The sequence below is a fragment of the Tympanuchus pallidicinctus genome, unplaced genomic scaffold, assembly GCF_026119805.1.
Source record: "Tympanuchus pallidicinctus isolate F22 unplaced genomic scaffold, pur_lepc_1.0 scaffold22, whole genome shotgun sequence".
Classification (NCBI taxonomy): domain Eukaryota; kingdom Metazoa; phylum Chordata; class Aves; order Galliformes; family Phasianidae; genus Tympanuchus; species Tympanuchus pallidicinctus.
Window position 1 is genome coordinate 39,493,961 of NW_026294739.1, and position 15,427 is coordinate 39,509,387.

General features: G+C 37.5%; 1 protein-coding gene across 3 annotated transcripts in view; it reads right to left on the minus strand.

The window, feature by feature from the left end:
* Positions 1 to 15,427, minus strand: part of SLC12A4 (solute carrier family 12 member 4) — a 45,927-nt gene that overhangs the window by 5,960 nt on the left and 24,540 nt on the right. For all 3 annotated transcript variants that reach the window (XM_052685185.1, XM_052685187.1, XM_052685186.1), the window contains exons 4-21: positions 14,197 to 14,343; positions 13,568 to 13,622; positions 13,150 to 13,280; positions 12,485 to 12,726; positions 10,478 to 10,692; positions 9,838 to 10,002; positions 9,670 to 9,768; positions 7,722 to 7,779; positions 6,758 to 6,932; positions 6,183 to 6,301; positions 5,618 to 5,716; positions 5,164 to 5,283; positions 4,417 to 4,521; positions 3,401 to 3,569; positions 2,122 to 2,317; positions 974 to 1,143; positions 662 to 793; positions 463 to 570 (exon numbers count right to left, since the gene is read on the minus strand). In XM_052685185.1, coding sequence (XP_052541145.1) covers positions 463 to 570; positions 662 to 793; positions 974 to 1,143; positions 2,122 to 2,317; positions 3,401 to 3,569; positions 4,417 to 4,521; positions 5,164 to 5,283; positions 5,618 to 5,716; positions 6,183 to 6,301; positions 6,758 to 6,932; positions 7,722 to 7,779; positions 9,670 to 9,768; positions 9,838 to 10,002; positions 10,478 to 10,692; positions 12,485 to 12,726; positions 13,150 to 13,280; positions 13,568 to 13,622; positions 14,197 to 14,343 — 2,505 coding nt within the window. The remainder of the gene's footprint in view (positions 1 to 462; positions 571 to 661; positions 794 to 973; positions 1,144 to 2,121; positions 2,318 to 3,400; positions 3,570 to 4,416; positions 4,522 to 5,163; positions 5,284 to 5,617; positions 5,717 to 6,182; positions 6,302 to 6,757; positions 6,933 to 7,721; positions 7,780 to 9,669; positions 9,769 to 9,837; positions 10,003 to 10,477; positions 10,693 to 12,484; positions 12,727 to 13,149; positions 13,281 to 13,567; positions 13,623 to 14,196; positions 14,344 to 15,427) is intronic.

Here is a 15,427-nt window from a genome sequence, read left to right on the forward strand (position 1 = left end):
GACAAATGCATGCACAAAACTAAGACTGAATACTTCGAAGGCTAACAATCCAACCTACAGTGAAGCTTCCAGAAGGAAAACGGATTATTCTATAAACTGAGACAAGCCTCAGACATTCCACACAAAGCAAAATAAAAGTCAAAACTGGGTTCAGACTTACATCCTCACGTCACTGAGCATCATCTGCATTGCAAACAGGAACAACATAAATTGTTTCTGCAGCTTATATGCTGGCATTGTTTTTTCCTAAAACAGATGATTTCTAACATGGGTTTGCATGTGCAGCAAGGCTATTCAGTGACAACAAGCAATTCTGGGAAACAAAACGCTACACCAAAGATATTTCCTTTTAACTTTAGAATACAGGAGTTTAATTTAGAAGCAGCTATTATAAAACAGCACCCGGAAGGCACTGCGTCATGCACCTCAGCAGTCCACAGTAATCAACCACAAATGACATACCTCTCTTTCCCGCTCTGTTTTTGTCAGCCTCATTTGCCTCAGCATCTGAGACCTCTGCTCCATCATAAGAGTTCTCTCATAAGTATATGCTGAAATATCACTATTATGCTGCAGAAATAAGAAAAAAATATTGCTCTCAAGTCATAATCAGACACCATCATTTCCATCATGAAGTGAAAAACAGGCTCAAGTCCCTTACCATTTCTACCACTTCTACCTCTGCCTCTATTCGGAGTTGATAGAGGAAAGTAGCCAAGTCCTTCTTCATCTGGATGCTGTTGTCATCCATCTGAGCCACAGTAAAAATTCTCATCTTGCATTTTCTCCAAACCTGGTGAGGGAACGTGAGTTCTCAATATATTTGATTTAATAACACTCTGCTTTATGAAATGAGCTTACCAATATAACTACTGTTGTTTATCTCTGCAAACAATGCTACTGGGCCCTTTTTCTTTACAGTAATGCCTACTAAAGTAATTGGTAACAAACATTCTTTTTCTAAGCTCCTTACTTTGTGCTGTTTGAGTAGAAAAGGAAGAAGCATCAACATGCCTCCATCATGCACAATCCACCACACATCAATGTTGCCTTCATTGTAACGCTCATGGTTGCTGGGATAGAAAGACACATTTTTGGGAACCAGCAGAGCCAGGTGGGCTGCAGTTGTGCAACGAACAGTACCTGCCAAGAGGGGAAAGAACAAAGAACAAACAGTTACCTCCAATTCTGCCAGAGTCATTTATAGTAAAAAAAAAAAAAACAACCAAAGAAAAAAAAACAACACTCAATAAGCAAATGTCAGTAAACTACAAAAGTTATCACCTACATAAAGAAAAGTACATAATGGGAGGCTTGCACAGACAGATCAGACAAACGACACAGCTAAGATAAAATAGACTTACAGGAACACAAGCCCTATTTCATGTCTGAAATAAAGGCTGTGATCTTCAAAGCTAAATACAAGGAAGAAGCAGATGTTCTAATTTGTCTGTTAAGTAGTTGGATATCTGAGACAACAGGAGAATGACAGTGATAGGGCAAGGGCAGTGCTAGTTCCCATAGTAAAGATGGCTAGATTAGCACCCGTGGAAAGAGATTATCTAGGTAAAAAAATAATAGTTTGCCACCAAAACAGTATCTCTCAAGTCCATCATTTTGAAGCATTCATTAGAAAGATTAATTTAACTACTAAATCAATCTTTGAAGAACTTTCATAGGCCTCCTTGCTACAATAAATGATATTTCAAATATAAATCAGTTTTGTAAGAAATCATCTACAGACAACTTACTTATTGCTTTGCCTGAAAGCATAGCCATACTTTCCCCTCTCTCCTCAATCTCATCAGCTGGTCTCACATGAAAGATTTTAATTCCCTCAGAGCTTAGCCTCACTTGCTGTATTTACATCTTTTGTAACATAAATCCAGCACACACAACCCCAGCAATACCATGTAGTATATGAGACCACTTTTATTTTTTTAAGACTTAAGCTTTCTTAACTCAACATGAAGTTCATGATCAACAGAAGAAACAAAAACTGTAAAAATAATAATAATAATAAATTTCACAAAAATTCAGTTAAAATCCCCAGTGTGTAACGTATGTGTAATAATCACCTTGGTGCGCCATCTTTGGCCCCATCAAACCTTCAAAACTCACCTATAAACGTCTTCCATGACCTTGGATCTTCACTTTGCCTCCATCCATACGGCCATCCCAAAACCACAGTATTATGTTTCATGCCACCGAGCCCACAGGACTGGATCAAGTGGGCAATTCCCTCCCGAACTTTATTGGCTACAACTACTTGACAGAATCCTTTCACCTTCTCAATGTCCATCATATTTTTAATAGTCTGGAAGACAGTCAAGGAAAAACTTCATGTGCAAGAAGAATTCCATGCCTTTGTCTATCATTTGATTACAAAGTACGCTCCTGATACATAGGACCACAGGTAAAACATGCCCTAAGGCAAAGTTCAGCTCAATCACTTTCCTTAATAAAACAGAAGAGAAAATGCCCACTCGTATATAATACCTGATGCTAAAGCACACAAAGTTCCCTTCCAAACACAATTTGATACAAAGATACAAGGCAAGCTTTTCTTTTGGGTTTGTGCTATAATCTCTTACTCACAAAAACTGCAGCAGTTAGCAGTATCTGTTCCTACCCCACTTTCCATTTTCTAATCCTAAAACATCCACCTTTTTAAACACACAGTTAATTACCTTCACTTGGATTTCCAGTTTCAGATATCTATATGTAGTTTGATGTGTTGTTACATTCATTTAACGTGTACAAGCACTAAATCCCCACTTGAATCCCACAGACACCCCACACAAGAACTCCCTGCCCTCTATTTGTTTAAAAATTAAACTCGTTCAACCTGTAGGCCTATGAATTCATTTTTCCTTTTTTAACAGTGCTCCTGTACAAAAACCTTTGGGGAAAACAATGATATGCAGATAAGACACAGATGAAAGCAGGCCTATAATGTCAGGTTTACACAATGAGAAGGATTAAATGATTTATTAACAATTTTTCAAGACCATCTTTTAATGCTTTTTGAGATAAATTTATCACCCTGCAGAAATAAATACGTTTGCTAATTTATAATAATTGAAAGTCACTGAAATGTTTCTTGTTATGTCGAGAAACTAAATAGTCATCTTCCTTTCATTAATCAGCATACATAAGCTTCCAGGGTAATTACTTTCTATAAATAAACACAGTTATATGCGGTTGGGCTTCTTTTACAGGTTGGAAAGCATTCATCCTATATTTTCAAAGAAAACTGACAGCTGAAATGTTTGCAAGCTCTTTAACAAACAACTGTAGCACTACTCAGCTCATACTGTATTTCATGGAAGTCTTACTGATATGCTTTTTGCCAGGAAAGATTATGAAATTCCTTTAGGGACTGATTTAGCACACTGACCTGTTCAGCAGCCTGGGCTTCTCCATAAGTTTCCAAGAAGTTCCCTTGGATGACTGATCCTATGATAGTCAAACCTTTGCCAGCTTTCAGCTGGGATGCAAACGTTAACAATCTTGGGTATTTTACATGCAAGTCTTCATCAAGTTTCAAAAGCACCAGCAACTGAGGCCTGGAAGAAATTGAAAGAGAATTAATTTTTTTATTAATAAATTACAAAGACACTTCTGAAAAACTGCCTTATTCATCACTTTAATTGTACCTGAATATTAACTCTGATAACTACACTCTCTCCCCTCCATTAGGAGGGCTTTAATTAATAATTTATTTCTCTCGATTCAAAGCAGATTTGAGGCACTGAGGGAACTGTATTGTTTTGGCAGTCATAAAACCCATTCATGTACTTAGCTTAAGAGATTTTCATTAGTGTTTTATTACACGGTTGATTTTTCAAGGCTCTGTTCAGCGCAGTTATGGCACATGCTCTGTGAGAAAGGCTGTCCCTCCAGATCTATCTTGTGCCAAAAGTTTGGGAAATACAAATGCTTTTATCATTCTGCTTTTTGTTCCTTAAGATATTTTTACAGATTAGTTACATTATTCTCTCTCTTAAGCTAAGGTTAAGCAAGTTCAAAAAGACTTACAGACTTCTTTCTTTTTTTTTTAAGGGAGATTCCTACTCCTCCTGTTCAGAGCCTGACAAGAGCTGCGCAACACAACTCAGAGTAGAGTTCTGTAATCTGGCTTAACATACAAAGCCAGAGGGAGAAACGTTGGCCTCTCTTTCAGTTTTTAAGCCTCAAATGGTAGCAGTGCTTCTTCATGCTCCCAGCAAATTACAGTATGCCTCTGGAACTCTGCACGTTGCAATCTTTTAACAGGTTCCACTTCTGAATAGATATTCTGGGCATTTAAATTCAATCACACAGATCCCCAAAATCTTGCTTGGAATCCAATTTAATGCCTTATGTGTACACAGACAATCAAATCAGTGCAATCTACTCAACTAAAATGAGTACCTCCAGTTCTTTGTGTGTGGAGGACCTTCCTCCAGTCTGAGTAAGGCGTATCTCGCAGCACTGAGCGAAAGACCCCGGATACCATCACCCCATTCCTTCTCTGCACTGTGAAGAACACACAGTTTAGCCATCATTCAGTTTTATGAGCATTTAAATGCACATCCACAATCTCGACACAGAGAAATTATTACCTTATGAGTTCAGTACTGTGATGCACAGCATGCATCACACGCACATATGTATAGCTATGTGTGATGCATATCACATGAGCAAAATGCAAATATTTCAGTCAAATGTGTATGACACCACCTTCCTGCATGTAATTGTAATCAACACTCCAGAGGTTTCCCAAGCATAAACAACAGGCATTTCAATATTTGCTAAAATCAGGTTATACAACGATACCAGCCAGATTTAATCAGACATTAACAGCCTGCCTTCAGCTGTTCTGGGCCCAAAGTAGTTGTTTGTGGTAAATGAAAGGAAAAGTCCCCAACCAGGGTTTCTGCTTCTTGTGAACCACATAAGTAATCAAACCTCTTCAGAGACTTAACAAAACATGTCCCTAAGATTTCAGTGGCTTTCGATTAAAATACTGAAAAAATTATATATATATTGCTAAGAAAAACCTCTATGTCACTTTCTGGACCGTGCTATTCCTTCCTTAACTAAGATACAGGTTGGAGATAGTTAACAAGTAACACAGCCAGTCTTCTTCCTACCATCTCCTATTCAGTTAATACTTACCCTTGATATTCAATGTACTTGTAAATCATTCCTGCAATTAGCATAGCTACCAAAGCATAATACCAAGACGAAATGAACATCAGTGCCAGGCAAATACTCATGCCTAAAAATGAAAGAGCCCTAAAACAAAAAGCAAATATATTAGTGAGTAGTGGGATAGAAAAGCAAAGAAATTCTAACTTCAATTATTAACTCCCTCCTTTTTCTTTAAACATTCTATGGCTTCCAGAGAATCTCCTATGTCTCCCACAGTTTCAGTATCCCGTTGTAAGAGCAAAACTCATCCCATTAATTATCTGGGTCAGATCCGCTATGAATATTACACTGATGTCCCCTTGTCTAAAACCAATATCCAGAAAAGAGAACATGCCCACAGCTCTCATGGAGAGGATTCTCCTCAGATCCACGCTGTACATCACACAGCAGGTGCTGAGCACACTGGACATCTGCTTACCAGTGATAGTATTTAAATCGGGGCCGCCAGTTTGGAGTTCTAAGAAGCGTTTGTACTGCACATGCTAGGTTAACAAAGAGGTAACACATCAAGAAAAACCTGCAGGAACAAACATATAACATCAACAATACTTTTCAGCGTACACATTGACAGACTATAACAACAGGGATTATTTATTATCAAAGTATGACTACCATTTAGTTTTTATTAGCTGAATGATCAGTATACAGTTCTTAGATCTTCTAATTGGACAAATCGAAACATATCTACAACATCAGCCCTATCTTTTACAACATTCTGTATTGGAAACAATATTTTTCCAAAGAAAATATGCCCATACTTAAAACACAGAACATTCCAGAACTTAAACAAATAGATTTATATTGAGAGCTACAGGTTAGAGAAATAATAAAAAAGGAACTCAGGCTCCAGTAATTTGTTTTACCAGTTTAGGATGTGGTTATGACATACAATCAAATGACCAAAACTCAAAGGTATGTTTTCTGTGTTTTGTTTCAGTTCACAGTTTTTTGTTTGTTTTTACAGTAACCGCCCTGCTTCTTACATTGAGAGAATGGGAGCCACCATGTCAAGGGAAGCAATAAGGATTCCCAGCTCAGCAATTAACGCTGTTAATAGAAGAGCCCATGTTGGTTCGCCGTTTGCTTTGCCATGACCAAAAACCTGAAGAAACAGAAACAATTTGCAACTTTCACCATTAGATATCAAGCATATTCTCCACGTATTTCATAAGTATAAAATAAAAAAAGGCAATCTATTTAGAGAAACCGTAATAATTTTCTTAACACTTTTTTCTCTATCTAAAGAGAAAGGAGTTTCTGTACCTAAACATAGAATTCTCTATCTAAAGATAGATAGTTCTCTATCTAAAGAAAGGAGTTAACTACAATGGTTTTCCCTGATTCATCAAATTAGATGTGAATGTTCACAAAATTACCATATATGTAAATTCAAAGTCCTTTAAAAATATTCCAGTTTTTAACAAAGGAAAACAGAGCATGGAAAAAAAAAATATTGACCTTCATTTGAATGCTGGGAAAACAAATCTGACTTCCAGGAGCATAAAGTCAAATCACTGGCTAGTTACTATGTACAGAGTGTCATTTTTTATACATGTACCCAGAGGAAAGGAATGATGTTGTCCTTCGCTATCGCCTGCAGCAACCGGGGGGCTCCAGTAAGGCTCTGTAGACCTGCTCCACAGGTAGAAAAGAAGGACCCAATCACAATGACCCACGGAGAGGGCCATGAAAGGGTGCCCACCACTAAGTTCTTGTTCACTGCATCGCCGTACCTGCAGAGAGGAACAGCAAGACACTGAGATTTAAAGGAGAATTTTGATAGTCATGTTCAGTTTTCTTGGTCAGTTTGAAAATGTCATGTAAATATTAACTATCAGATATTCTTTGTAATGGGAAAGATAGAAAGTAGCAAATAATCTCAGTTACTTCTAATACACAGCTAGCAAACATCCATAACCCAATTTCAGCAATTTGAACTTATTTTTTCTATTACACATTATAAAATTCTTATTTCATTGTCAGTATGCAATTTCGTACCTGCATTGGGAAAGATCTGCATTTCTTAATAACAACAACAAAAAGACTTTGAAAACACTCAGCACAACCCAGCATCAGACAATTCTACAGGCAGATTTAGTGTTTTTATTTGGTAGTTTGGTTTGTTTGCTGTTCCCCTCAAACTTAATTATATTCACATGTACTTCCCTATTTGTCCACAGGCATGAGACAATCAGTGTGAGAGAAGCTTTAACAATAAAAAGTACTTGTAGACTCTGGTACTGGACACATCATTATGAGCTAACAGACAAAAATGTTAAATAAATAATCTAGGGGCAGAGTTAACCAAATATTAACCGTTATCCAGTCATGGATGTCTGGTTGGGTTTCTTATTTTGGTTTCTGTGTGAGAAACATGCAACTATGGTTTAAAAGTCACCTAGAGGTAAAGGCACAAAAATAGAAAACAATAATTACAGAAGATGGTGGGGGAAAACCAGCACTACTTGCTAAAAGAAAAAGAAAGTACAGTATTAAAGCAGTAAAGCTTAATGGTTACTTACTTATCTCTTAGGACTACACCTTCTATGCAGGCTCCAAATAACAATACACAACTGAAGTCTTGAGTACAGATCGTGCTAAGGAAGCAGGATTTATTTAGACATGGCAGATGAAAACTAGAAAGTATTGGGAAAAGTTCACTATCTGCCTCTGTCCTAAAGCATCTGAACTACACTATTTCCACTGGTGAGTAAATTAACATCCCACTGCTCATATATACTTTCTAATACAAGGGACAAACAGTTACTGTTCTAAGTTTCAATTTTTAAATAATACTGCTTGAAGTGTTACAATAAAGATGATAACCTTCTAGGAAGTACAACTTGCATGTAAATATCAATTTAATCTACAACTATAGAACAGAAAATAATATTAAAATACTTTTTCCTGCTTCTCCTCTTGTGTCTGAAGATATTTTGAACAGATGGCAAATAATAACAGACGGCACTTTCTCCTGTTGTGATTTCTGAGGGCATTCACATCACCAATAAGTCTTTGAATATTTATTTTGTTATTAAACTCCACTATTTCTGCACTGGGAAGTATAACATAATTCAATTTTCCTGGCTCTAGCATTCCAGGAAAGGTTTTGATCTGGTGACTGAAATGTAGATGTTTAAATCATAAGCTCTACTTCCATCTCTGAAACACAATTTAAAAATACAAAGTATAAGAAAAGAAGAAACACTGTTTTCTCCTAGAAATTATGTGCAAGCTTTCCACTGGGTGGTGTAATAATATTTACATGTGAATTTACATTCTGAATGAAAATAACACTAAAGCTTGGCCACCCTGGTTTAATAGGTATTACACTCAGAGGAAATATTTTTATTGCTGTTGGCTGTTTGGGTTTTTTGTGTTTTTTGTTTGTTTGTTTGTTTAAGTACAAGCTCAGTTCCAGTAATAACATATGGAAAAGACAGCTCCTAAAAAGCTGGGATCCTGACTTGCAAGGTCTGGCAAAAAACAGTTTCAAAACAGCAGAAGATCCAGAAGAAGCACCTCTGCAGCCAAGCACCCCTTGGGGGCATTTACTCAGAAAGCTCTTAAAATTTTACTTCAAAGGTCTTACCATTAGTGTTTTTTGGTGGTGGTGGTTTATCATTTTGGGGTTTTGTTTGTTTGCTTGGGGTGGGAGCTTAGAGGAATGGGTTGTCTGGTTGTTTTTTTTTTTCAGAAAGTCTCCTATCCTGATAAATTGGGGCTTAGGAAATCGATGGCCAGCTGAAGCTGACAGACATCCCTTTAGCAGGAAAAAAGATTTTTAAGAAGACAGCTTTTCCTAAGCAAAGCTCCCATGGCTCCATACACGGAGCCCGAGATCTTCAACTGGAACAAAGGCTGTTCCTGTGAACACACTCAGCACCTAGAAATCCAGATTGAGGGACATCCTCATCATTTGCAAATAAAGTGCTCTGTTCTCACTGGAAATTATGAGTCATTCACAGCAACACAGAGCTTACTACTGAGTACAGTCATTGTAAAACTTCCACACCTGCCAGCAGGGGATGTATTAAACAACTAGACTAGTTTGTCTTGTCTTAAAGTGCTCAACAAAGCATACACTACTTTAAATCACTCAAACCAAACAGACATTAAAGGACCTGAAATTTATGATTTCTGTGGATGAAGCTTTCTCTCATCAGACCACTACATCCTAAGAAAAATATGAATTTGTATTTGTATAGTCTGAAAAGCTACAGACAATTATGTAGCAAAGAAAAGCAATTAAAATACAAAAGAACAAAACAAAACACACACAAAAAAAAGGAGTTGGAAAACCATAGGATAGCAATTTAGCTTCCAGGCTAAGAACTTCTTTTTTGTGTTGGAGACCAATCATACTCACACTAATTTAGTCACCTGAAAGCAGTTCCACAAATCAGATACATAAGCACTCCTGTGAGTCACTAGCAATGCACCAGGACTGTACTGACTTTAAAAGGATACAGACTAATGACGTGGTGACAATAGCAAGAATTGTTCCAACAGGAATGGATTTTTGTGCATCTTTGAGGTCCCCTGATCTGTTTGAACCAGCCATGATGCCTGAAAATACATTACGGACATAAGATCAAGGTTAGAGACCCACAGTGTCCCTTTCCCTAATATTCTCACCTGTCACTGATGGGAAGAAGATGCCAACGAGCACCATGAATGAAGTAGATATATCCGAAAGCACATACAGATGAAAGTTGCTCTTCTGGCCTGCTACATCAACAGAGGGATGATGTGCTTTCTCCAGTATCTCTCCCTTCTCCAAATAATTGCTCCACAAGTTGTCTTCAGCATCATCATCACACCACAAAAAAGTAAAGCATATTTCAGTTCAGACTTGTTCTCATTGCAGTGAATCTACTGCTGAAGATTACAAATGTAATTCTTTCAATTCACTGAACAACACGAATTAAGACACGCAAGTTACGGGAAAGAAAATTTCTATTTCATGCTTTCAAAAACAAAACAAAATGAAGACATACATGCAAATGGTCAACACAAATCTAAGCACATTTTATCCTCTGAAATTACCACACGTAACTTTCTTTTAGCTTCATACCAATTTTAATCCCCAGAAATACACTAAGCCTTTTTAATGGGTAACTATATCCATATACACACAACTGCAAATTAACAGCAGCAATATTTATCAGAGATCTGGATTTATACTGGTTTGCTCTTTAGATAGGGGAAAGCATATGGAATTATGCTGGACTATTTTTATACAAGTTATATATTTTTATATTTTTAGAAGCCACACCTTTTAAAATGCCACTAGCAGCTCCTGGAATGCCTGCTATCTCTGTAACATTGTTCAGTAGAAAATATTCATCACAGTTCTCAGTGGTTAAGTTTGTATTGTGGCAGAAGTTCTCCCAAAGCTTAGAGGCCACGGTGATATTATCCTTAACTATGGTTTTGGCACAAACATCAAACTGATCTCTTATCAAAGTCCTGTTGCCCAACATGCAAATTCTGGAAGGAAAATGTAAAAAACAGCGTTATTATACAGCACCTACAGTATGAAATCTGCCATTCTCCATCACCCCCCTTTCTATCATGGAAGCTTCAAGTGGCTCTGGTTTTCTACATTATTTCTCAGCTTCAAAAAGATGGTGGTAGCAGGAAGAAGACGATGCATCTGTTTAGCTTGAAGGTTGGATGTTTCCACCAATTTTGGGAGATGTGTAAAATTGTGATTTAATGAATTTGGCAACAGGGATCAATTTACATTAAATAAGGAAAGGGAAACATTAAGCAACATTTTTTTTTCATTTTAACAGAACTGTAGGAATGGAAGATACTAAGAATATCTGAAGATACTGTGAAAGGCGTTATACCAGTTTCTGAGCAGCAGCACTTAAGTGATTTCTGACATTTTAGCTTCAGAATTAGAAGTATACAATTCAGTCACAATAAGCAAACGTTCTTCTTGTCAGAAGATAATATTTATCTTTCCTGGAATCATCCAGTGCCTGTTGTAATTCACCTCACCACCTAACTTTATTCCCAGCATTCTAGATTTTTAACACACATCTCTAAAGACAGATCCACAGACAGTGTGATACAACATAAATAACAGCCTGCTGCCATTGAAGTTTATTCAGCCTCTCTTCCCATTGCCATAAAATGCTCACTGAGAGCAGGGCGGGCGTGAAAATTTGCTATTTTCTGCCATTTTAATAAGTTGTATTAGTTCACAGATCTCAAGCACTCAAGCCAAGAAAATGGAAGACACAAGGCCACTTCTTTAGGATTTAGAGCCTTGGCCTCCTGTATAAAAGATAAGCACAATATCCAGTTATTGCCATAAAAGAAAAAGGAGTACAGCCCAATGAAGGGTGACAGGGAGTACATTCAAGAACAATACAAAGATAATGAGGGGAGGTGAAGACACTATTTTTTACAGCTGTGAACCTGCCATTGTTGTACATTACTATAATCTTTGGGCCCTAAATATCTGAAGGGAGCATTTGAGGGTTGCGACTGCTCAGTCATGACACTGAAGTGTAGATAATTATGCAGCCTCAACTCCTCTATTTCCATATTCCATCTCCTGCCAGCAATATCAGGAAATACTGTTTGCATTTCTGGTAAAACACATGCATACACATTATTGCTGCTTCAGCTCTGAGTTTAAGAATCCTTATCACAAGCTTAACAAGCCAAGGGACGTACTTCCAGAGCAGAGCTTCTCTTGCAGTAAACTCAACTACTTTCAAATTAAAGGGAAGCTCCACTGGAGCTTCAGCATGAACTCATCATACCTCCCTCATTCCCAAGAGATGTTCTACTTCTGAGGGAGCAACTGCAATGCACCACCAGTTTCCAACCACAAAGGCAGCACATTGTTTCTTACTGACCAGGGGAAAATGGAGCTGCCACGCTCTTCCTTGTTGAGGAGGATTGTATAAATTCTTGCCTGAAAGTAACTCAATAGCTGTAGGCTAAGATACTGGATTGTCTTTGTGGGAAGCAGAGAAACATCAACCTCCATCAATCTTGTACATAAACAGTACAATCTAGTTCTATTGAAACAGTTAAGGAATGTGACAATATTTTAGCCCAAGGAATTTCTATTCCATAAGCTCTGCATATACTATACAAGTATATATTACTATATACAGCTAAAAAATAATCTGAAATGATTCACAAAAAAGAAACTTTGACAATGTATTAGGATAAAGTTTTAAGTAACTTCTACTGAATCCCAGCTTCCAAACCTGTAGTCAAAGCTATACCCCACCAAGGAAGAAATATTACTCACGGAAATTCAGGTGGATCAAAGATGGACTTGATAGCTCCAGCATAAATGGATAATATGGATATTACTACGCAGGCCAAGAAGAGGGAAGCAAATTTGTTAACATATTTCACACCTACAAAGACCACCACTGCCATTAAGATGAGGAATACAGTTCCATACACCCTCATGTTGTTTAGCATAGCACTGGATGCATCATGGGCACCGGATGGATAAAAAATTGCTGCTTGTGGCACAATATATGTCTGAAATAAGAAGAAAGCAAGCTGAAGGAGCACAGAAACAGAACTCTGTCTATACTACAGTAGTGATCTTGTTCCCATACCAAAAATGTTTATCACTGCAGCATGCTCTTCACCAGGAACCATCCTTGAGTTTACAGGAAAAAAAATCGAGGGCTACTAAACCCTATTTCAGTAGGGCAACTGAGCCAACATTATCAATGATGAGCATGGGTCTTTAATTTAGTCACACTTTCATCCATGTTTTCAGTAGACTTTGCATTCTAGATATCGACAGTGTGTATAACTTTAAAAGGTCAACACTGACCATAGTGAATTAGAGACCTTCTGGTCTGATTTGTGAATGTGTATGCAAACATGGGACAAGAATACTGCAGTATTTTCTGCCAGCTGTCTTAAAATCATGACTATTCCAGTATTACTCACCAATAAAATCTCAATGGCACCAAGAATGTACATCGCTCCTGCAAATGTTGTTCCCAAATAAAAGCACAGCCCTACAGCTCCACCAAACTCTGGGCCTAATGACCTGGATATCATGAAATAGGAGCCACCAGCTATGAAACAAGAGATGTGAGAGTAAAATTGTCATTTCTTGATTACTACAACAACAAAAACGTACAAAACTACAGTGCATACCTGCTTTTCTAAGGTTTCAATTAAACCAATTTTTTATCAGTACAGTGATAAATAAAATATTTTGCCTAATTGATACTGAAGAGGAATACTAGGTATTAATTCAGGCTCTGTATCCTGACTTAATTAAATGTATCTGGAATAAATCATGTTAATAGCTTACAGCAAAATTTTTTTCCACTAATGAGAAGCATCAGACTACACTTACCTGGAACAACACCATTTGTAGCAATAGCACTCATTGATATGGTTGTCAGCATAGTCTGCAAAAACAAGAAAAAGGAATTAATAGGGTCAACAACATATCCAAATTTTAACTTATTCCTTGTTAGAGTAAACCTCCCACAATATTTCTTTTTATTATACCTTGACAGGTCATTATCTGAAAGAAAACAAGAGTTAGCAGGAATTTAATCATCGTTCTGTTAAGGCTTTTGCCTGAGAAATGCCTGTTGTATCAGGTCAAGCAATGGCTGTCTGCAGACAAAGCACACTAACAGAATAGGCGTCCCTCCCTTCACAGAGCTGGAATTCTGGCAGAGGCTTCTGCAGCAAGGCAGGCAGTCTGAGACAGACAGAAAAAAACTGTTTGCAGAACCAACACCACTTTTTTTTTTTTTTTTTTTTTACTGTATCTACACTAGAAATAGTTTGACAGTTTAGAAATATTATCACACGTACATTAAAAATAAAAATCACATGCCTATCAAACAAAACAGGAGAGCCTAGCATAAATCTGGTTTTTCACTACACATACATCTACAAAGAAGCCTCCCCAAGTTTCTTGACAGTTTCACAGGGGTTACATGCTAGGCACTGTTTTAGCTATATACTTACACAGCAGCAGCAGAGTAATACAATCAGGAAGGACTGAAGAACACCAGCCATTCCTACCATCCAAGTCAGCCGAAGGAAGAGAATAACCCCAAAAATGTTCTGCATGCAAGGTAAATACACTCCCATCAGGGTGCCCATGCTGGGTGACTGAAAAAAAAAAAAAGTACATAGCATTCATTACCTGGAATTATTCAAAGCACAGGTAACCAAGATTATACAACTTCAGTTTCTCAAATGACACAAATCGGAGAAACGTAAGGGAGATGTACACCAATTACTACTGTCCTCCACTTCCACAAAAGCAAACTGCTAATACTGAAACCATCAATTTATAAACAAATTCACATCTATCCTATGAGAACAAGCTGAGAGAGCTGGGGCTGACCTCATTAGCAGCCCTCCAGTACCTGATCAGTGCCTATAGGAAAGCTGGGGAGGGACTTTTTGAATGGGCATGTAGTGGATGAGAGGAAATGGTTTTAGACTGACAGAGGGTAGATTTAGCCTAGATATCAGGAAGAAATTTTAGACTGTGAGGACGGTGAGACACTGGAACAGGTTGCCCAGAGGGGTTGTGAATGCCCCTTCCCTGGAAGCATTCAAGGCTTTGAGCAACCTGGACTAGAGGGAGGTGTCCCTGCCCACAGCAGAGGGGTTGGAAATGGATGATCTTAAAGGACTCTTCCAACCCAAACCATTCTATGGTTCTATGATCTTCACATTTGCAATCATATTCAGCATTTAGCAAGAGTTATTAGGAGTTATTATTAAGAGTTATTAAAAATACATTTTTAGTTATTTTATCGTAGAACCACAGAATGTTTATGATGAAACCAGGTGAGGGCTACAGATTCACAGTAGGATAGATCCTATCTTACTCCTAGAATTCAAAACATAATTTTGTGTTATAAATACAAGAGATTTTGAAGCAATGTAGAGAAACGCATAACGTATTTTTTTCATTCTGTGTATTTTACATAAATCAGGGATCAGAATTAGAATCAGTGATTCTACCTTTCTTCTGCTTAAATCTTTTTAGCATCAGACTGAATTACTTTTGACAGTGACTGAGAAAATGTAAATTACTCAGGTGACTTCACAGGAACTTCACATTGCTGGCATCTGACACAGTATCTTACAGAATTCTCTTTGCCTAAATAGTTACTTTCAGGGGACAGTCAGATCCCAAATGCTGATATCAAAGTGTTGCTGGTAAGGATTTTATTTCAAG